We start from the raw sequence: 24,563 nt of genomic DNA, 5'->3' as shown, positions 1-24,563 counted from the left end.
GGTAAACTTGCTGTTGCCCTCAGGTTTTTGGCTTTATCACGAACCAATTTTATACCTGTTAGTTTAGATTATTCTTTTATGTATTGGATTTTTTTGTTTGTTTAATACTGTTATAAAATTGAAATATTAAGTATTTCAACTTTTTATTTTTGTATTACGAAGTTCTGTGTTTTATTTCATTAAGATTATTGACATATTATTAATAATGACAACATTATTAATAACAGTATAATATTTAAAATTTAATAACATTTTTGTAAAATACTGACTTTGATATGTTATAGAATAAAAGTACTTCTTAAGTTTAGGAGCTTTTTTTTGTTTTAGACGTATTTTATTGTATTAGTATAATAAAAGCGATTTATTATTTTGCAATTTGACCTAATTGCAAATATTGGTGTTTACACCCTCGGATTTTTCCTCTTAAGTAAAAGGCGTTTCTTTAAAACGATACAAAACAAAGAATCAGTTTCTTCCAATTAGGTTATAAAAAAGAGCAACATTTATTTAGTAATTTGGTTACAGGAGAAACAACATTACTTTGTTTTGAATAATAATAATAATAATTTACATATTTCCTTAACTAAGTGACTTTATTTCTTCTCCTCTCCCCCTTAAAAGAACAAACTAGATTTTAGCGTTTCACTTATTAGACTTATTTTAATATTTTCAAAAATCATGGCAATACTATTTTTTATGCTTGATAGATTTTGAGAAAGTTTCAGTTTCTTTGCTGATGATACAGCTCGAAGGGGAAAGTTTTTGTAAAATTGACAGAATGATTGGCCCAGTTGAAGTGTTGGTCTAATAAGAATCGTATCTCACTTAACATTAAAAAATCATTAAAAACACTAATCATATCAAGTTTCAGTTAAAAAGTAATGTGCACTGGAATTTGGTAGTAAACTACCTCGTAGTCTTTCATGTGCTGTATAGTTGTTGGTTGTAAATTTGAAATAATTGAACAGGTCAATTGTGCTAAATATCTGGATTTGATTATTTCATGTTAATTTAACTCGGGAAACTCATATAAATAATCTTAAAAGATAAATATTTAATATCGTTAGAAAATTTTATTATTCGAAGGACTGTTGAAGTATCAAAGTTTTAAAAATGTTATTCTTAGTGCGGGTTGGTTAGTGGTATTGAATGTTCGAGAATAGATTATTTTAATAACGTTCCTTTTACCATCATTGGCCAAAAATATCTGATTAGGATAATTTTGAGAATGCCTGCTAGAGTTCAGTCTTCCTCATTTTTTTGAGGGATTAAATCGCTTCCATTGAGACATTTATATTTTTACAAATTATTATTTCCTTAGTTGTAGTGAAAGGAACAGAATAACTCAGTTATTCTATTGTAAAAAGACTAAGAGATGCTGGTAAATTAATACTACCTAAAGCAAAAAAGTACTGTTTTTCCTAGATATTATTCATGTATTGCACTTATTTTTAATTACCAAAAAATGTGGAATGTGATAATTTTGTTAAACAAAATTTAAACGATGATTATTTCAGAATGAAGAAGTAGGGAGGTTATTTTTTTTTAAGAAAAGCGAATGCATTTATATTTTATAATTTTGTAGAAGGGATGATATATTTCATCTGTAGTCATATTAGTTGGGGGGTTGTATAATACATTCATTGTTAGGGTGGTTGTAAAGATCCCTATTCATGAAGCAGCCTATTTCCGCATCTCTTTTTTCACCCTCTGTTTGTTCCGTACGATGGTTGATGCAGAATTTGTTATTAAATTTTTAATTTATCTTGTACTCGAGCAGTTTTTTATGTTTATCTTTTACGTATAAGATAATTTCTTAGTTAGTAATTATCAATGTGAGATATTTTTATCATTCCGATGAAATATGCAGTAATCAGGGTTCCCTGATAATTCTACAGTATACAGAGTGACTCAAAAGTACACTTTATTTATTCACTGTTAAAAAAGGATAAGTTTATTGCCTCTGGTCTTTGAAAGGTTTTCCATCTGTAATTGTATATCATCTAAGCCTTGATTCATTATACAGATTCTTAGATTAATTAGGTTACTGTTTAGAATTCATTTAGTGTGTTTTACTAATTAACTAAAACCTTTTTCTAAAATTTCAAAAATATTTCATGGAGATGTTACTTATTTTTATTTAATTTATGTTTTTATTATTTTTAAAAATATATCTTGAGAGAATAATTTTCAATAAAAAACTACTTTTTATTCAGAGCACACAGGATCCCCGTGGAATACATTAATTAAAATTTATATTGAGTTTAGATTTATAAGAAAATCTTCAATCGTCTGAAAGTAATTTTTTCGTTTGTTCTCAATTTTGAGATCAGCGAATATTGTCATCTGAATTTCGAGTTTTTTTTTTACGTAGAAGTAATTTTATAGGACCACATATTTTGTTGTATTCTGAACTATTAGGGGGAGGGGGGACGACAAAAAGGTATCTGTGATAAGGGTTAGGAGTAAATGCTGATAAAGGGTCGCGAAATGCAGCAAAATGGACCCAAACTAGACCACTCAGGTAATGCGGACAGCCATCTCGCCTACAACCTTTCGGGATATTAGGATTTATTCAGATAAACTGCCACATCGTATGTATTTTAACGGTAAGATCAAATACATTGACACAGCTTTTTATTACTGATAAAACCAGTAGTAACTGTTTTTAAACTGTAAACAGTTATACAATTACTGTAAACAGTAATAACTGTTTTAAACTGATCTACGGAAAATCTATGATTTTCCGTAGATCAGTTTAAATACAATTGTATAAATAGTTTTTTCTCCAAATCTAGAACCATCTTGATTGAAGCTAATGCTTTGTTAGTGATAATCCTTTTTCAAGCATAGAATTATGTGGTGTGTCGAAATATCAGTCTGAAATATAAAAACTACTCAGCCAGTTCTTTAATAGATAAAATAGCAACTCGCGTGGGTAGGGGTCCGTCTGGATGCTTACTTCGTCAAGATAGGTGTTTTGGCATCGAGTTAGCTTAGATATTCGTTGTTAGGATGAGATGGATCTGTGGAGAACTCTGTGATGGAGCTGCGGTGTGGGAGGGTGTAGGTATTGTCCTTTCTCCTGAAAGCTGAGCAGAGGGGAGAGAGAGATAGGTTATGCTTTCATGAGAGGCTTATTAAATTAGTGACTTTGTTTTCTTGATTTTTAAGTAAATCAAGAGGGCTGTGAGTAAATTTAATGGTAGGACAAAATTATCTTTGCGATCAACACTGTTTTGTAGGTATGAGGTTAGTATTTTTGGTATTAACAGATTCAGTCAATTAATGATTTGAGTGTACAGTCTAATTGAAGTTAGATATAGGAAGAGTTTTTGTGTGTGGAACCTTCGCTGTTAGAGGAAGACGGCGGAATCGCGCTTCCGCGAATCGGTTAATTTAATAGTTGAGGGTTGTAAGATTTATTAGGTGGTTGTGGTTGTAAGGACCATACGAAGGCGATAGTAGGTTGTGTAAATACAATGATGGAAATATCTACCAAGGCATTTGCATCGGTGGCATCCTGACAGAGAATAAACGATCACTGTTTTTGTATTATGAAGTTTAGAGGGTCTAAAGACGACCTTCAGTAAAGCCCATCTGTCTAGCCGGACTACGAGCGGAGGGGGTAGCGGTCGGGATTGTCACAAGGCGGGTATCTTCCCCTACGTGGATGCTAAAAAAAAAAAAGAGCCCGTTCCTAAAATGAAAAATGTCACACCATGATGTACGTTCCAAATGCCGGCCTCCGTTGCGCGAGTGGTAGCGTCTCGGCCTTTCATCCGGAGGTCTCGGGTTCGAATCCCGGTCAGGTATGGCATTTTTCATACGTTACAAAATTCAATTTCTATATCCCACACAAGCTTCAAGCTTATGTGGCGATATCATCAAGAAAAAAAATGTTATTAGATTTGTTCTCATTAGGATTTGTTCTTCCTGGAGAGTAATATTCTGTAGAAATATTATGCTAGAAAATTAATACCAATGTTAGGGTGTTACTAGAATGTGTTCTTCGATACCCATATCCTTATTTACCGTTTCTTTTTTTTTAATATGACGTTAGTTTACTATAGCGTAATCCAAAATTTACATTTTTTCATATTCCCCTCTTACAAGACAAAATTTGGGTTCTCCCCTATTACTTGTAAATCTAAATGGCTTAAAAGTATAAGTAAAGATTTGTTTCCCGTTGGATTTAATGAAATTTATTTATTGTTTTTCCCGGCTAATAATTTCTAATGAATTAAAAAAAAATATTGTTAAGTAGCATCTTTGCTAATAGTATTCAATAAAATATCAGGATTTTTTATTTCTTAAAAATAATACAAACAAATTTAAGTAAACCAGTTAACTAAACCAGATTGTAAAAATAAATATGATATGGATATATGCTACTTAAAAGGAAATTAAGATACAATACACTATACTAAGGTTTTTTTTTTGTAAAAAATATAGCAAGATTTAAAATTATTTTAATTTTTTTTTTTAATTCTTTACTATTCATTGAGGATATTTTTTTAAAAATCTTTTTTAATTTTATTTAAACTTTATGATCAATAAATTTATATTTAGAGATTTAAAAGTTGTTACTTTAGTAAGTTGAAAAACATGTTTGGCAATTAAATGAAACGGTTTGAAAACTATTATTAAATTTCATTACGAGTTTAAACTTGGTAAATAATTGAACACATTTGAAACTTCTCACATATTTTATTACGGTGGAAAAATGAAATTGATGAACGTTTATTTAATTGTATCCGACAGAAGCCTGCGTTTGTTTATGTGCTGTTACGCATCCCCGCGTGTGCGTTTGTGTATGTATTTAATGGAAGACCTCGTTCTTCTTTAATTTAAGAATGATGTAAGAAGTGTTTAGAGTAACACCATAAGTTATACGTTGTATTTAATGGTTTGATTATACATTTTATATTTCTTTTGAAGTCTCATTTATTTTAAGTAAGATCTAGATCAAATAACTAGTTTTCGAACACCTGTAGACTAATGATTTTCCTGTTAACAGTTTAATTTTATTACTTTTTAAATGTTAATTGAATAAATTATTACATGAATAAGTCGTAATATCTTTAAAATTTATGAGATTTTATTAATGTTATCTTCTTAGCAGTGTAATAAAATTAATAATAATTTTGTTAAGCATGGCCCGTTGGTGTAAGTATATACTTATATATACAAAAAACCGCTTAGCAACAAATGAATTTGATGCGTTCAAGTGCTTTTGGAATTAATTTTTATTCTCAGGAACTCACATTATTCGTTTTATCTGTAACAATAATTAAAACTTCTCATGTTAATTATATCAAAGTTGTGGCGTAACAACAGTTGGTCGTCGTATTTTAAAATTATGTCGACGTAAACGTCCTGTCAGTGTGATGGTCTCAACATAACTGTTATGTTCTGTTATGTTCAACTACTTACCTTGTTCAACTAATGTTCAACTAATACCTGTTATGTTCAACATAACTGGTATCTAGAAATAACTGTAATAATTACGAAAATATCACAACTTTCATACAATTAACACGTGAAGTTTTAATTATTGTTACAAATATGACAATTAATGTGAGTTCTGAGGATGAAAATTAATTACGAAAGCGCTTGAGCGCGTCAAATTCATTTGTTTGTAAACGATTTTTTTATATATTAACTATAATAATAAAATTAATACTGTGTACTACAAAAGATGTTTAGGAAAAATGAATCTTAATATATTATTTCTTTATAATACTCACCGAAATGCAGTACGTATTCAACGTTGCTATTTATTTATATGTTCATTTTCTTCAATATAGGAACTCGGTGTTAGGTGGACATTATTACCAACAGAATAAGCACCTTTAATATAATTCTCTTGCACCCTAAGTGCTTTAAATGTGTCACTGCCAATAGGAGAGGTATTAATTATTTAAAACGTTATTTAAATGTTTTAAATAATGAATAGAAGAGGTAGTATCATCATTGTCATAAATTTATCAGACCGTCTTCATTCTGATCTATTTCCAGCTAAACTTTTGATAAATTCCGTTCCCGCTGAGGTTTTTTAAGTCGTTAATCTTTCCCGGTTTCTCTTCTATGCACGTTCTACCTATCTACCTATCCTTTATAATCAACCTTTAGGTTCAAGTTCAGGTTTATAACAACCTTTCAGTTTGATGATATATTCCGACCATAGTTTTCCTAGTCTGAGTTGTTCTAATCAAGTTAATATTTTTGTCCATTCTTCTCAATATTGTTTTTCATTTTTAACTCTCTTTTAATTTACTTTTCTCTAATATCCTTCCTAGTCTCCACGTTTGTTTTTCTCTTTTCTTAGTGTCCATGTTTTACAACTATTCAAAAGTACATTTCAAACAACGCTTATCAAATTCTTCCTTAAACCTTAATTTTTTTAAGCTTTTAGACCATCGTTAGGTATTGCTTCAGAGTATGAGATTAAATGAAAATATTGTAGCGTGTGAAAGTGCTACAATACCTGTTACCTATCAAAAACTATTATTAAATTTCATCACGATTTAAACTTTGTATTTAAATGAAACATAATTAAACTTGTTCAGTGTTGGCCTCTAAATCACCTTATATTTCCAGAACTACTGCACCGATTTTTACCAAACTTGGTCAGATTACTTCTATATATGAGGCATTGATGCCATTACATTTTCAAATTAAGAGGTCGAGATGGTGAAGCTGTAGAGCAAGATCAGTATCTCGAGAGTTCGCCTAATTAAAGTCGTATTTTTCTTACGCACATTTGTTAACAAATGTGCCTTTGCAAAATTACACCCACTTCAAAAATGGTCTAAACTACTGCGCCACTGTTGTGACGTTACAAATGAGCGGTAGAATTTATGAATAATATTTTAAGTGTAAAAAAGTAACTCCGGCCTGGCTGGGTCTCAAACTCTATCGCCCGGTTGATTCGATATATGGTGGGTTAAGCCTCGCGGCTACACCAGTCTGCCGACCAGTCTAGCGAAATTTGTTCTGTGTAAGTTGTGAAATTACATTAGTTTAGTTAGTGTCGACAGTCGCCGCTAGTACCGCCACACCCGCACGAATTATATACGGTATGCGCGCGCGCTTTAATTTGAATCATTGAATTAAATAAACGAAAAAATATTATATTTTAAAAAAATATGAATATTTTAAATTCAGTTTTTTGTGTAAGCCGTGCATCAGAATCAATCTATCTTTGTAGGATTTTACAGGAACGCGGCTTTAGCCGCGTGACGGGAAAGTCCAACAACTGTTTGTCAGCTTTTTTTATGCCGACGACTATTAAAGAATTAAAACAGTTTAAATAAAAACTGAGAAAAAATTACTTTGTATAATTTAAATGCTTTTTTTAAAGTTATGTCTATTTCTTTCAACGGTTATTAATCTCATTTAAATTATGTTGTCTTTTTTTCAGTATTAAGTGATAATTTGTAACATTTTTTTTTGTTTTCTTAACCATTAATTAATAAGAACAAAATTCTTGAGGAATTTTTCCAATATTTATGTGATTGTAAAAATCAGAAAAAAAGTTTTTAATTTAATTTGAATTTCTTCATGTAAATATGTAATGATGCAATAATACATCGTATATTTGTTTCATTCATGTAATAACTGTGTAATTAGATATCTCTGATCCTAGAACCTGTTCGTTGTTAATAATTACGTAATCGGTAAGACAGGATGAGGCATTTTATGTGTTTTATTGTGTTTTCTTTTCATATATATGGTATTTTATTACTTTATAATTTTGTGGGTATTGTACAAAGTACACAAAGATGCTTGTTACAATAGTTGGTTGTTAAATTACTCGATTCGGTTGCTATAGTAACAATATAAAATTCGTTACACATTATTATTGTACCACTACGTTTGTATTTTTTTTATTGTATAATGTACAAGTGTGTTAGAGTGCATGTTCAAATAAAAACCAGTAACTGTTTGTTCCTATTAAATATAACGAATATCGAACATGTTCGACTGAAATACTTGTACTAAATAGCTCTTCGTCTCTCTGCGACTCTTTCACTCGCACTTTTGTGTCGTGTTACACTACAACACCGTATCTAGAGAAAGTGACGTATTCTAACATTACATACATTGCACATGTATTTAACCGTTAGTCCTTCTTAGCTTATTTATATTTTATTGTCGAAAAAGACGCATTTTATTTGTAATGGATAGTTCAGCTAAATGTTTTGTACTTATGTGAATGTAGGTTACCGTACTATAGACTCGTACTATAGACTAGGCTATGAGGGGCTTTAGTATATGCAGTTCTAAACTCGACAACTCTACATTTATAAATATTAATTTATACATCTTATTTCTATAGTTCTGCTGGAGTTGTATTGTATTAAGAAGGATTATAAAATCCGGCTTCAGGTAGATGATCAGTTATGTCTTTAGTTGAGCTTTTTAAAAGCTCTACTACACTCGTATGGTTTTTCCCCTTACTCCCCGGATCATTGTATAATTTTTATATGATTTTAGAGCCCTGTGTCCAAAATTACTAAAATGTGGGTTTAATTTTTTTTTTTAATACTTGTATAAATATTACTCTAGGTGTAGTATATATATATATATATATATATATATATACACACACACTTTTTGGAATATATTCTGATCATTAATTAAAAAAAAAAACAAACAAACAATGAGATTAGAGATTTTGGGATATATGAAATGCTGTATCATAAAGCGAGTTGGACTTAGTAGATATTATATTCATATTAGTTTTCTTGTATTTAAAATGTGACCAAAAATTCCATTGGAAATAATAACTTTTTACATTGTTACAAAGATTAAAAAAGAAGTAATTTTATTATATTTAAATAATCCAAAATATTGTCATTCGGTTTGTTTTTAACTATGTGTTAAATTATTCCTCGGGTTCCCAGGTTCTGTACAATAAACACGAGTCCTTGGATAAATCCATTCTTACAACTGCTTTGACAAAATTGTACAAAAATTTAAAATATAGTACTTCAAAGATCTTATTTCTTTAGTACCGATTCAGTTTATTAAAAAAATCCATCCGATGATAAAGGAAAATGGTGGATTATAATAAAAAGACGATTTATCCATCTACAGACCGCGAAACAAGATAAAAACCCCTACTCAAGGGAACGCTTTAAGTCTATTCAAACAGTAGATATGTATCTCATCGTCCTTCATCTTCTGGTATATTTTTACCTAAAATTGTAGCAGCATATTCACGGATTTTTGCATGGTCATCTCATACACGCAGCAGCAAAATTTTTTTTCCTAAACGAAAGACTTAAGAAGTGATTTAGGCCTTCATAGTGAAACCCCTCGAAATTCCTTATAATGTTTTGGAACTTGACGAACCCAAACAAATTATTAATCGTTTTAGCAGATCCTCATCCGGTGGAGGGTCAAGTTTTTTTTTTAAATTCATGTTATGAGCTGAGGTTATTATATATTGTAGTTGTGTTTTATCTTCTGAGAAGCGAATTATTAAGATACATTCCATTAGAACTAAGAATATATTTTGTGTGGAATTAGGTACTTCGTTTAAAAACATAAGTCTGAAAAGTAATGGGAAGCTTTGAAATGTGGTTGTTGAAAAGAATGTAGAAATTGATATAAACATATAAAATAAGGAATAAGAAGGGATGAGGTAAGGGAGAAATCTTTGTCTGGGACACTTACTTCTCAAAAATTGTTTGTAGAGGATGGAAAAAGATGGGTCAAGAAGAAAGTTTGATTACTTAGAGCTCTCATGAATAGAAAAAGAAATAAAGTAAAGAAGGATGTTGATAGTAAAGAAGAGGATGTTCAGTTGGAAATGTCACAATTCTTGTTAACATAAGAAGAAGGTTAGGCAAATGTTTGAAAAACAATTATAAATACATCAGAATATTGTTTTAAATTAGTATAATGAATTTGCTTCCAGAAGATCTTATTAAATTTTTACTCGCGCTTTCTTCCGTTGTGTCGTATTCCTGGTGTACGGTATAATTTATATTGTAGATTGGTCTCGTTTTTGAGATTTTAATAAATCCATTTAATAGTTGGGAGTTATAATAAGATTAAATTGTATCTATTAATTCTTTCCCTGTAAAACAAGTACGTAACATTAAAAACCTTTTTTATTAATTGCTATTGTTCTGTTTTTGAACTCGAGTCTGGGTCCAAGTACATCACTTATTACCATCTTTCCTTTCGCAGTGAAATAGACCTTTGTTCAGAAGATTATTTTTTCATCAATTGATAATTTTTCATATTTCTTAATTTGAACGTTTTCTAATCAAGAGCAGCTGTTCTACGACGAGCTAGGCTATATAATCGTTTAACTAACCGGTTTCGTGATTATATTTATCTTTATAATTTTACTTAAGTTTCTGATACTAAAACTAAAAACTGTTACTATTATTATTATTTAGATATTATATTAATTTTATAAAAATTGGTTGTATTATATTGGGAATTGTTAAATTTTTCTGCGATAAAATGATTAAAAATAGAATTTGATTAATGAAATGGATATTTTGTTACACCATTGGGAGTAATTGTTTGTGGAGCTTTGGAACTACACATACAAGGTTTCTCGTACCAGGTGTGTTGCGTTATGGGTGGAGCCGTCGTCATTTATTCCGATGGGGATTCGAATAATGAAAGTTGTTTTTATTATACTTAATAAATATTATTCATTGTTCATAGATTATATATGCGTAAAGAATTTTTGTGTCTGTGCGTGAGCGCGTGTATGTTTCTCTGTTTCAGTACATTTTTATCTTTTAAAATGTAAAAACAAAAAAAAATAAAAATAACATCTGAAGACTTGTACTTAATTAGAAGTTGTACAAAATAAATATAAAGGCGCCAGAAAGTCGCGACGTTGTTTTATTTTTTTTAAATTTTACTTCTTCCGCACCATAGTTTAATTGGAATGTTTTAGAACGTAACATTCTCTTAGTGTAGCCTATGACTTTTGTACTATAGTTAACGCCGCCGCTAGTGGATGATGAGTGTGAAGAATATTGCTGGTATACTGATGTTCCATTTCCTGCATCGGACGTGCTTATATAGCCTTGTATATTATAGTTCACTGTACTATTAATGTTATCCGTGAAATACTGCCTTACTAGCATAGTATTTTGATGATGCATTACTAGCATCTTCTATGTGTGCAGCGTTTAGTGTTTAGCATTAAAATTTGTAAAATATTGCGATAACTTATGAAGTAATTTTTTAATTTGTGAAATTGGAATAAAACATGTGAGGATGAGTCGTATTATTATCAGTCATAATAATAAGTAAACAAAACTATTTATAGGCCTAGTATTTTTCGTTTTTAGAATATGACCGAATATAAATATTCCTTGTTTAAGCTAGAAATTCATACCATAGAATTATGATTGTTTATGGGAGTTGGCCGCTTGTGGACAATTACATCTCCTCATTCACCGAGAACAGTGCATTCTCTCATCATTATTCTGTGATTTGAAGCCTAAAATACTTAAATGTTTATGAAATATAATCCGAATAGTTATTAGTTATTGGTTTCAGTGTTAAAAAGTTTTTTATGTTGTAATTTTCAGAAAAACCTTTAAAAACACTTAAACAGAATTTTAATTGTATCTAATGATAACTTTCCTTAAAAACAACGAAATTAAAATTCACTTTAAATAGCTAAGATTACAGGAATCCAAAATTCTTTTATCTTTCCCTCACAACAAAGTGATCCTGAATAGCTGTAGAGCTCCGCGGCGAAGTGGTGGTGGCATCTCAGTTTTTCATCCGGGGTTCTGTGTTTGAATCCCAGTCATGCCTGGAATATTTCATACGCCACAAAATTACATTTCCATATTTCCACGTAAAAGCTTCAAAGCTTCTACGATGAATTTATCAAACAAAAAAATATTTGAGAAAGGAAATGACTTGAATAAAAAAAAAACCCGTAAAATGAAATCGTATAGTATTCGAAATTATGTTGGAAAATTCGGTTAAGTAGTAAAATACGTGTTGATATCTCAACTCATATATTAAGGAGTTTTTTCAATTCTGTCATTTTCAATTTCGATATCTATAGACGGATCGTCCAGGAATAAAAAATAAATTTAATTTAAAACATATATATATAACGACCAAGACGTTTTTCTCTTAGTACCATTTTATAGATGACACTCCAAATAAAAATCAGAAAATTGGGATGTAATATGTTCTCTTATTCAAATAATTAAAAATCATATATTTTCATTCTCTGATATCTTTCATTGTAATCATCGTTAAACGAAACAGATCATTGCTTTTTTCTTTTTCTTTTTTAAATAACCATTTAATGATTAGATTTACGTTAAAATATTAAGCGTGTTAATTAAAATGGGCATAATACTGTTTACTAAATTTTGGGTTTCTTCGGAAGATCTTATTAATCTACTTATTATTGTTAAAATGTTAGTAACTATCGTGGTTAAATTATAATTATTGTTATTAATTATTAACGGTTAAATCGATGAAATATATACAAGTTATTTATTCGGAGAGAAATATAATAAAAAATTATACTTAATAGTTTTTATTTCCGTCGATGTTATGGAATATAATAGATTTAATGTATTTTTATTGGTAAAATACAGGGTTATCATAAAAGAATGGTGCGGTTTTGAACATGGTTTAAATTAAAACAGAATTTCTTACAGTTTATGTTTTTTATTTTTCAAATTTGTCGTCTCAAACATTTTTTTACATAATTAATAAATTTCAATATGTGCGCCCTTAGTCGCTCGACAAATGTCCAAACGATACTCAACTTCTCTCCAAACATTAGTTAACATTTCTTCGTTAATTGTTGTCATTGCTTCATTAATCCTGTTTTTTAAGTGGTTTAGGTAGCGAATTTTTTGTGTATAAACAACGCTTTTGATGTACCCCCACAAGAAAAAATCGCAAGGTGTCAGGTCTGGACTCCTTGGAGGCCAAAGTATGGGTCCTTGCCGGCCTATCCATCGATCTTCAAATTTTTCGTTCAAAGCGTCCGTGACCAATGCATTGAAGTGCGGGGGAGCACCATCTTGCTGGAAATGGATTTGATGAATATTTTCGAGTTCATCCAGCTGAGGAAAACAATAATCGGTTAACATGTCAAGATACACAACTCCATTAATTGTTTTTTCAGCAAAGTAGAAAGGCCCTATTACACGATTTTTCATCACACCACACCAAACATTAACTTTAGGCGAATCGCGTTGTTTCTCAATAATTGCGTGTGGGTTTTCAGAGCCCCATATTCGTGAATTGTGTCTGTTAACACATCCATTCATGTGGAATGTAGCTTCAACTGTAAAAATTATATAATCTAAAAATGATTCATTTTCACTTATTCTGTCCAACATTTCAACAGCGAAATTGTAACGTTTTACACCTTCATCGGGTTTCAATTTCTGCAGTATCTGGATTTTATAAGCGTGTAATTTCAGTTTTTTATGTATAACTTTGTGAACTGTTGATTTTGGAATACCTAATTCGACGCTTCGACGGGGGATGGACTTCCCAGGACTTCTAATTGCCGATTGTCTAATTAGTTCAACCGTTTCGTCTGGTACACTTTGTCTGCCGGTTGATTTCTGTTTCTTAACCGATCCAGTTTCTTCGAATCGTTTGAACCAACGTGTTATGTTATTTTTGTGTGGTGGATCTCTTGCGAATTCACGTCGAAACGCACGTTGAACTAAAGTTACGGATTTTAATTCAGCCATCAATAAAACACACTTTGCTTTGTCTTTATCCGAGAACATAGTAACTCACTAAACTCACCGCAACCACAATACAAGAACTGACGTTGTGGTTACTGGTGATAAGCAAACTTTTGGGTTGGAGGCTTTCAGGGATACCAATTTTAACATCTAGAAATTTCCCTACAATCTTCCTATGAATTACTGAAACCGCACCATTTTTTTTATGATAACTCTGTATAACCATCCCAGAATTTTTACCCCATAAATTGAATCACCTCCGGGTTTTTTTTTTATAATCCCTGGATTATTATTTAATTTTTGTTTGATTTGAGAGGTCCCTTTGTCGAAAATTAATAATAAAGTGTGGGTTTAATTCCTTTATTAAAGGAATTAATATATATATATATATTAATATATTAATATATATTAATATATATATATATATATATATATATATATATATATATATATATATATATATATATTCTGATCATTAAACTAATAATAATAAGATTAGAGATTTTGGGAGATAAGAGGGGCTATATCATAAAGCGGGTTGAACATAAAAATTGTATTCGTATGAGTATTTTAGTATTTAAAATGTGGTCAAAAGCTCCACTGGAAATAATAACTTTGTAAAGGCTTTTGAAAGAAAAATTTCTGTTAACGTTCTTTAACATTATTATATTAAAAAAAAGTAATTATTATATTTAAATAGCCCAAATTATTGTCTTTAGAATTGTTTTAACTGTGTTAGATTATTTGCCGCTCAACTGTTAATCCGAATAACCGTGTTCTATTAGATCGAGATTGTACCTGAAGCATGATGAAAAGTTAGATTTCAACCTACTAACAAATACCCCGTCTTTGACTTTGCCACGGAAAGCCCATTGTTAAACAGAAAATTTTTTAATTTATTTAATATTATTTTATTTAACGTAAATTTAAATCTCTTATTTTTTTAATATTTTTCATTTAATTGATTAATTCAGTTCATTAAAGTTTGCGCTTCAACTGTTAAATCTCCATTACTATATATATATATATATATATATATATATTTTTATTTATTTATTTATTCTTTCGAGATGAAATATATCTAAAAAGCTTCTCATTATGCCAAGAAACATGGGTAAAAATTTGGTTGCGATTGATCGAGTAGTTTTTTTGTTTATCCCGAACAAACAAAAACCCTCTTCCTCTGTTTAATAATATATATTAACAACGAAGTACTAGAAGAAATAGTATTTTTATAGGTATTTTTAATTATTGACTGTCTCTTAACTTTTATTCTAAAGAACGTTCTGTAATTTTTTTAGATTTTTGTTATTTTAAGAGATGTATTTTTTATAAATCGGTGAACTAAATTTAATTTTTTCTTCAGTACGTTTTTTTATAAAACAGTAGATTAAGTTAAGTTTAATTTCTTTCAGGCAATTTTTGTAAATTCTGATTATTTTATTAGCAAATTTCTACTAGTTAGATTTTTTTGAACGTATTAATGTATCTATTTTTTATTACATTAAATACATATATTCGGAGTATCTCTTTAATGTTACTCAAATACATTTATTATTTTTATATTTTCGTCTGTTTATTAAGTGTGATACCCATTAAACATGAGAATAATCCGTTAAATATATTTTTTTTTCAATTTTCCAGTTATGCGGATTTCTGATTATCCGGACAAAGGTCAGTTCGGAAATCGGGGTACCATTGTATTTAATAAATGATCGGTACTTTTTTTTTTTGGTTATTATCGTAATAGAGAAGAACCTTATTTACCGTTTGTTCTTCTGATATCATCAGTTATATTTTAATATCACATGACGGCTCATCGATACTGTCACCCGGTTACCATACTAATTATAACAAAACGTCATGGCTTGAAAATTTAAAGAGATAAAAAACGACAGGTACACTCATTAAGTGAATAAGGTTGCAGCTGTCGAAGCTCTTCTTCAGGTATTTAGAAATTTCGGAATATCTTAAGTATTTATTACAACTTTCTCCTCAGAAGTACAGACTCTTGGATTTGGATTTAATGATAAAAAAAGGAAGCATACACAATATTTCTACCAACACAACTGGTATTGACAGCTACTAATTAGCCTGTTAAATAATATTATTATATTATTCAACAGTATTAGATTATGATATTAAATTGATCCGAGTTTTTGTATCTCAAACACTGTTTATAATGTAAAAAAATAGTTTAATTTCATTTTAAATTCTCATAATTTGAATAAAATACATCCTTGTAACAGATGTGAATTGATCTTTTCATTGATTACTCAATTTTCAGTTTGTGGTTATTTTAAAACAACTTACTTCATAACGGAGTTTTATCCTTTATGTACTTAATATATGCTAAAAAAAAAACTGTTACATCAATATGTAAACTATTTTAACTTAATCTTATTAAAACATATTTAGTGCAGTCATTTGAAAATATATATATATATATATATATATATATATATATATATATATATATATATATATATATATTCGCACCGTGACCGGTGCGAATATATGCGTAACGGATACACATCCGTAAACAAGATCTAATTACGCATAGGTCATACAGTAATTGATTTTAATTTATGATAAACGAATTCTGTTTTATATAGCCGTTTGATTGAGTTCGTTATTGCAGTTTTTAATATTTTATTTGTTCCATTTTTGTTTGTTTTACTCTACAAATCTTTTTCTTATTTATTTATTTATTACATTTTGTGAACACGGTATGAATATTATGCCCTGAATCAGATCCTTTGTTCCATCTTCGCTTCCATTCTCTTTTATTCCCAGCTTGATAAATTATATTTTCATTTAGATTTTTTTAAATTTAACTCTTCCGGTTTCTTTTTATTCGTCATTCTTGCATTATATAAAAAATATTTTTTTCTTTCGTGATTTGTCCAACTTTTCTAATAAACTTTTATATACTCGTTCACACTTCTCGTTATTTCTTCATTTTTCGCTTTGTCTATTCTTTTGATTTTCTCCAATATTCTCTATATTCACACATTTAAAATACCCTCAGCTTTGCTTTTTCACATTTTACACTGTTTTACATTATAAAAAAAGTATACTCAAACGTAACTCAAGACGATAGTTCAAGATTAACTCCAATGACTGATTTTTGTTTTTTATATATATAATAAAAGAGCTTCCTTATCCGTTGCTATTCTGTTTCGTTTTTGCAGTTAACCGGTTTACTTGTTCAATTATTACTTATTTTATCAAGACATTCAACGTTTTATTGTCTCAATATTCTCATTATTTATGTTTTCTTAACACTCATTTTCATTCCAAATTTTATGTAGTGTCTTCTAATTTTAAAATTATATGTTTAATATTCTGCGCGTCATCACCTAAAAATACCTTATCATCTAATCTACGACCCTTTATACAATTTATTCTCCTTATTCCAATTTTGATCTCTTCATTCTCTTCTAGACCTCTTTTTTTATTATATTCTCGACTTGCATATTAAACAAGGTTGGTAATAGGCAGGTAGGTAATAGGTTGGTTGGTAATAGGCTTCCTTTACTCCCTTTCCTAGGTCAAACCGTACAGTTTGAACATCCTTTATTTTCATAACGGTTTTCTTATACAAGTAGAATTCTTTAAATAATTTTTTACCGTATAAATATTATAGTCTTTGTTTTATTTAATGTTTTTATTAGTTTATCCCGTTTGACACGGTCGAATGCTTTTTCCATTTCTATAAAACATACTTTTATTCCTTCACCCCTTTCTACGTACCTTTCACTAGTAGTTATTTTTAGTCTAATTACAGACTTTATCCCACTTCTCTTCCTAAATCCGTATTCTTCTTATTTAACCGTTTGCTTCATTTTTTATATTCTTGATATTTTACAAAGTAATTTTTTTTTTTAAAGCAATGTATTGTTTCACGATAAAAAGGGCTATATTGATTTGCCGCTTTGCACTGTTTTTAATGTAGATGTGGTACATTTATAGCATATATGAGATACTTCCTAAAAATATTACTTCTCTGTGAATAATGAATTTTTTTTTATATAGTCAGTTCCTGTAATGAACAGAGTGATGTTTCACGTGTACAGTTAAATGTTACCTGTATAACAGAGAGCTTCGCGTACTGATGTTCAGCTAACTATATGTTTAAGGCTCGGTGAAGAAGGCATTGGGAAACCATTTCACTCCTCATGAGTCGTATTAATTTGGGCATGAAATAAAAGTTAGTTTTGAGAACGGTTACGTCAATTTTGTTTGTCTTGTGTCATGTCGCCTACAAATATTTGTTTATGCCACCTAATCCAGTAACAGACAGACACTTAAAAATACTATCCGATTTTCTTTTTCTTTTAATACTTTTAAGTTGTTGATTAAAATCCCGGTTAGCCTTGCCACTTCTTTATTTACGTGTTACAAAATTCATTCCTACATCTTTATCGTAAAGTAATAAATAATCGTAACTGGACAGTTAGCCTGTAGTTGAAAAATAAATAGATATGTTATTTAACTAATAATATATTTTATGTCAGGTGTATTCGTAGGTATTTTGCGGTGTAAGAAAATATCAAATTATTTCGAATGGTAGAAGAAATGGACGATAATATCAGGATTCAAAGAAAAAAGCTGACAACTGTTGGTTGTTTCTGATGCACAGCTTACACATACAACTTGATTTAAAATATTTATTTCGTTTATTTAATTCAATGATTCTAATTAAAGCGCGCACGCATACCGTATTTAATTCGCGCGTGTGCGGCGGTACCAGCGGCGACGGTCAGCACTAACTAAACTAATGTAATTTCACAACTTACATAGAACAAACTTCGCTTGTGCGGTCAGCTACTAGTGTAGCCGCGAGGCTTAGCGCACCAGGCCATTCAACCGGGCAATACTTTTTTATACTTTAAATATTATTCATTTATTTAATTCTACTACTCACCTATGACATCACAACGTATAGGCGACTACAACAGCTATACGACATTGCTATCAACCTTTGAAATATTAACTAAATAAAAAAATATAATTAATATTAAAAGTGTAAAAAATTATTTGGTTGACAACCCTGAGGATTTTCATATTTCCCGGTGGGAGATGAACCAAAAGAGAGGTTCCCACAGGGAAAAAGGGAAATTTCAAGATGACGGACTGTGACACTAACGCTCCTTATGGTGGCAGGGGTAATATTGATGCAGTGTGCCCACGTAGCCACTAGTTCAGATCATTTTTTGGGTGGATTGGTCTAGTGGTGAACTCGTCATTACAAATCAGTTGGTTTCGAAGTTGAGAGTGGTGAGGTTCAAATCCTAGTAAACGCAGTTACTTTTGTACGGATTTGAATACGAGATCGTGGATATCAGTATTTGGTGGTTGGGTTTCAGTTAACCACACATCTCGGGAATGGTCGATGTGATACTGTACAAGACTGCACTTCATTTACATACACACTTATCATCCTCATTCATCCTCTGAAGTAATACCTTAGGGTGTTTACGGTAGTTCCGGAGGCTAAACAGAAAAAAAAGATGGGTGAGGGTGCAATTTTGCAAAAAAGGTTTTTTGTAAATATTTTTACTTCTTAATTTTAACAAATATACCTAAGGAAAATATGACCTTAATTAGGCGAAATTTTGAGATACTGAGGGTGACCTTACTCTACAATCTCGCCCCCTTGACCTTTTAAGTTGAAACTTTAATGCCATCAGTGCCCCATGTATAGAAAAGTAATCTGACCAAGTTAGGTCAAAATCGCTCCAGCAGTTCTGGAGATAAAAGTTGATTTAAACACCTAACACGCGCGCGCGCGCGCGCGTACATATGAACATTAACATCCGGAAAATTTCCATCTGGTTTTTTGCTTTCCTTAGGTGTTAAAACGTCAAGGTCCGGTGAAAACCGCATATGCTCAAATATGACCGATTACAATACTTACCCTTCTACTGCTATAGCTCTGCTTCAGCGCTATCTAGACGGGAAAAGTACCTTGTTATGAGTATTTGTATTCTAGGAGATATATATTTTGTAAAATAATTACTTCTGTAATTTTATAATCAGTAATTTTGTAAGAGTCAATGATATTTATCAGCAAATTATTAGCTGTAATGTAAAATTTTGAAGTAAATACAGTTTCTTATTTCCCTACTTTAAAGAAATCGATTCTTACTATCATGTTTTCAAGAAAATAAATCAGATAACTAATAACTTTTATAATTTATTCTATTTATTAATTCTGCTCTCATTAACCGCAGGCCTAAAAAAATATGAGTACGCTACTTTTTTATGATAAGAAAATTTATTTACAGTAAGTGAACAAATACCAAGCGTCCCTCGGATTTGAACCGAGTACTTTCCAGATGAAAGGCAAAGCGCTACCAATGAATTGCCGGAAAGACATGAATATTATTTATCATAATTTTTTTTTAGATACTTGTGATTCATGCAATAACATTTATACAACTATTTGATTTTAAGTTATTTTTACTATTAATCTACTAAAAATGTTTAAAATTAAGTACATAACTGTATATTTGAGATAATTATTTGAGTTTATTACTCTAATTAGATTCTGGAGATAGATGATAAACTATTTTAAAATTATGCTGAGATTCTAGTTAATTAATATTATTATTATTCATTATTATCTGTCAGTGAATAAAAAATAAATAAATATGTGTAAGGTATCGTTAGATACGTGATAATAATTCTCTGTAAAATTAAGTGCAGTAATAATATTAAAACATAAATAATTATAATCTTGAAGAGATTGTAAACGGGTACACGACGAGATGTTTTGTTATCGTCGGGAGAGGGATTTACGTAAAAGAGACGGTAGAAGGGATATTTGTTTGTTGTGTTTTATGTTGGTATCACTTGTTCGCATTTTCTATTTAACGTTATTCCCGCTCTATTCAAACATAAAACAGATCAGATATTATTTTTCACTTGTAGGAAAACAGTACTGTAAACAACTAACTAAATTTCATTGTCATGTTTCTTTCCGTTTGTATCTGGTGTTATTCACTTAGTAGCAACAGTTCTACATTATTTTATAATCAACCTGTTAATTTAAACGCGTTTTATTTATTTATATTCTTTTAAAATACTGTTCTGCAATAAACTGTAAAAAAACGTAACAACTGTGAAGTTATCGATGAGTGTTTAAATTGACTTCCACGTCTCACTCTTATTTAATCCTATTTCTAAACGTACGTACTTCATTGGTATAGTTGTATCACTCTCATGAACAGCAGTAAGTAGTATTTCATTATTATTAATAAACTTTGGGCGTTAAATAGTCATTTTTATGTTTTATACTTACTTTAATATATATATGTATATTTTTTTTTAATTGTAATGTATTTATTATTTTATGATAACGGAAGTATAAAAAAATAAATACTTTAATAAAACAGCTGCTTTTAATTCTTCACTGGAGTTTAAGAAAAAATGTAAATATAATTTCTGTTTGTCGTGAATTAACATGTTTATTTAAATATGGTATTGCTTTTAGCGTCCTTAGTTTTCAAAATATAATATCTATGTTAACCTTCTTATTCGTGCAGAGCAATGGTTCCCAAAGTGTGCGGCTTAGCGTTACACAATTTTACTTTTTTTGTGTGACCAAAACGTTTATTTATTTTTAACTAACCCTTTCAAAAGATTTATGGCTATTTCGCAAAGTGTACTTGTTAAACTTTGGGATAGGACGTCTCGGGAAAATCTAAAAAATAGGGACCGAGTATTGAAAAAGTTTAGGAACCACTGGTCCATACTTTATTTTGGAACCAAAGAATGGCTCCAGCACAAGTCGATGAGGATAATATTTCATGAATTTTGTTTGTTTTTTTTTTTTTTTTAAATGTAGGCGTCAAATTTTAAACACATTGGTTTGTAGTAGAATTATCAGAATTTGACGCGTAAAAATACTAGAATTGATTGTTTTCATTAGTTATGATACTTTTTACAAAAAAAAAGGAAAGAAAGAAACTATTAGGTAAAAATTTCAGAAATGATAGACAGCTTTTTATATTCTTATTTTTTTTAATTTTAATTGATTATTCTTTAATAATCAGAAATGACATAATGATGTAGGTATAACAAAATACATCTATAATTTGTAATTTAATTAAAATATAATTTTTTTTTTAAATCATTTTATACTGAATCAAAATATATCGTATCAAGAAAGAACATTTGAAACATATTGTATGTAACTTAACGTGCAGGATGAATTTATTGTATTCCTAAATTGAGATCTACGGCTATGTATTGTTATGGAAATATAATTTAAAATACTTTATTAAGTAAGCTGAGAAAGTAATTTTGATATTTTAGTTTTACTTGCTTAGGAAGATTAAAAAAAGAAAAAAAACGTTAAATTAATATTATAAACTTTGTAACAATTTTGAAATTTTGTGTAGTAGTTCTATTAACCGTCCTAGTTAATTATTTTTATCTAATTTTATATAATAGTGACGGTCATTGTTATTTAAAAGTACGTTTGGCAAAAGCAGTTCATAAAATGTTGATATTATTTCAATGTTATACCACGGAGCTGGTCTAGTGGTTAATTCCTCACCGTCGCAGATCAATTGTTTAACAACTGGTTTTCAATATCGAAGGTTCTGAGGTTTGAATCATAGTAAAAGTTAGTTGCTTGTATTCACATTTGAATATTAGACAGTGAATGCCGGTGTACTTCGGTGGTTGGGGTTGCACCTGCAAACATTTTTTTAAATTATTGAAAAACTATTATTTCTAAAAGTTAAGCATTGCAAATTTGAATGCATCAAATATATTTCATATATATTTTTAATTTTATTTCTACTGATAAGTTTTAAACAATATTTTTGCACTTCTTTAAGCACCTGTATGTGCTATTTCACAATATTATAGAAGGAAATTGATTTTTACTTTAAGAAATTCTATTTATTGTCTGTATGCAACAATACATTAAACAACTAATAAATGAAAGTAATGGTAAAATATTAATATAAAAGTAGGCTGTAACGTCCCTAGTGGGGAAGTAGTCTTCTAGGCCCTAGTGGGAGTCATATATTCTCCGTATATATGACTTCCCAATATATTACCCAAGGGAATTGTTTGAACTACTTTTTCCTGAAAGGTAAACAATTTTCAATAAAATTCCGACACGACGTTCGATAAACTCAAAATTACGAGACAGTCCTGTTTCGTGTACACTGTATTCATGACTAAAAATTAACGCAAAGAAAATATTAAACTAATTACACTACCTATCTTTTCAGAAATTTTCACCTAGTTTTTTTTTATTGTAAAAAGTATCATAACTAATGAAAAGAAATATGCCGTATATTTCAGGAACTTTATCATTACTTTTATTTATTAAGAATTTATCTGCCTGCATAAATTTATGAAATCAAGATAACGTTTCAAAATTAAAAGTATCGTATTGTTTATTACATATATATTTTTTTTTTTACGAAAAAAGATTGATAATTTTCTGTACATATGATTATTTCTTTTTACTTGCTTGTACGAAGCAAAGGAAATATTGTAATCGCGAAAAATCTCGGTTTTCAGGTTTCAACGAAAATATTCATTTTGACCATAGCTGAATCCATTTTGACTAGTTTCGGCGTGGCGTCTGTACGTACGTATGTAGCGCATAACTCAAAAACGATTAGCCGTAGATTGTTGCACTATTGGATTTAGGACTGTTGTAACATCTAGTTGTGTACCTTTCCTTTTGATTGCAATCGATTGAAACAAAAGTGTCCAAAAAAGCTCAAAATCCAAAAAAAATTGGATTTTGGACTTTTTTAAAATGCAGTTATCAGCCCTCATCGAGAACTTTTCAACGATAGTATCATACGTGGTACTTATTTCCATTGGTTCCAGAATTGTAGCCAAATAAAATTTTAAGTAATGAAATATTTGGATCGTACATTTCGGCACATCGGTTCATTTCCTTTATCTTTTTTCAACTTTTTTTTTTAACTTTTAAAAAAATTAAATACGGGCATATTGATTTATAATTTTTTAACCTCTGATTGTAAACAAATCTTTTTAATTAATTTTTTTTTTACTTTTTGTTTTAATTAAATTTATTGATTTATTAATAATAATAATATAATAATTAACCTCTAAATGTAAAAAAAAATTGTACATATAATTTAATAGGCGTACAAAGAAGTCATGTGATATCCACATCAGATTTATTTTTTGATATTACAGGCGTAAACTGCTACGTCACTAGCCCTTTTTCCAAACAAAAAAGAAAACTTCTTTCTCCCACTGATAAATAAACTTGGGAACTAGTCTTCTCAGACAGATTATTTAGAAGTAGACTTGTAATAGGACATTAAAATCTCCAAAAGGAACACAAGATAACAAGGCTGTGCCCTTGCTACTTAAAAATATAATTCCATTTCAAAAGAATGTTGTCATATCTATCAAACGGGTGTAATAATTCCGCAATTCTTAAAAACTTATCCTCAAAAAAAATTCGTCCAAAACTACTGCCTATTTGTTATATTAACTACTGCCTAGGTTTACCCTTAGACCATTTTTTTTTTTATTCTTTTTTCCATCTTCCGAGACCTCGGTGATGGAATCTATCGCTCTTCTACGTAAATCACGGAAGATGTTTTGATGCCGGCATCAGATGAAACCAGCCCAGATGACGCGGTGAGCATTGCATCAGTGCCGAGACTTGACGCACTCCCCAATAAAAAGTGTTTGGGCGGCTAAATTGCTTGTCCCCTCTTTTAGATGCCTCCTTGCTCTTGCTTTCGGAGGATCCATTTTTGCTTGCTTGCTTTACACTCTTTATCTGTCTTCATTATTTCTTTCTTCTTG

General features: G+C 29.9%; 1 protein-coding gene across 3 annotated transcripts in view; it reads left to right on the top strand.

Moving 5' to 3' along the window:
• LOC142321733 (SLIT-ROBO Rho GTPase-activating protein 1-like) overlaps positions 1 to 24,563 on the top strand; it is a 478,347-nt gene that overhangs the window by 189,305 nt on the left and 264,479 nt on the right. Inside the window, exon 1 of one of the 3 annotated variants that reach the window (XM_075360058.1) lies at positions 20,666 to 20,973. The exons of the other annotated variants lie outside the window; for them this stretch is intronic. Within the exon in view, the coding sequence (XP_075216173.1) occupies positions 20,964 to 20,973 (10 nt within the window). The 5' untranslated portion in view covers positions 20,666 to 20,963. Of the gene's footprint in view, positions 1 to 20,665; positions 20,974 to 24,563 lie in introns of those variants that run through there. 3 annotated transcript variants of the gene reach the window in all.

The sequence above is a fragment of the Lycorma delicatula genome, chromosome 3, assembly GCF_047948215.1.
Source record: "Lycorma delicatula isolate Av1 chromosome 3, ASM4794821v1, whole genome shotgun sequence".
Taxonomy (NCBI): Eukaryota; Metazoa; Arthropoda; class Insecta; order Hemiptera; family Fulgoridae; genus Lycorma; species Lycorma delicatula.
This window is presented reverse-complemented; position numbering and strand designations above follow the sequence as displayed.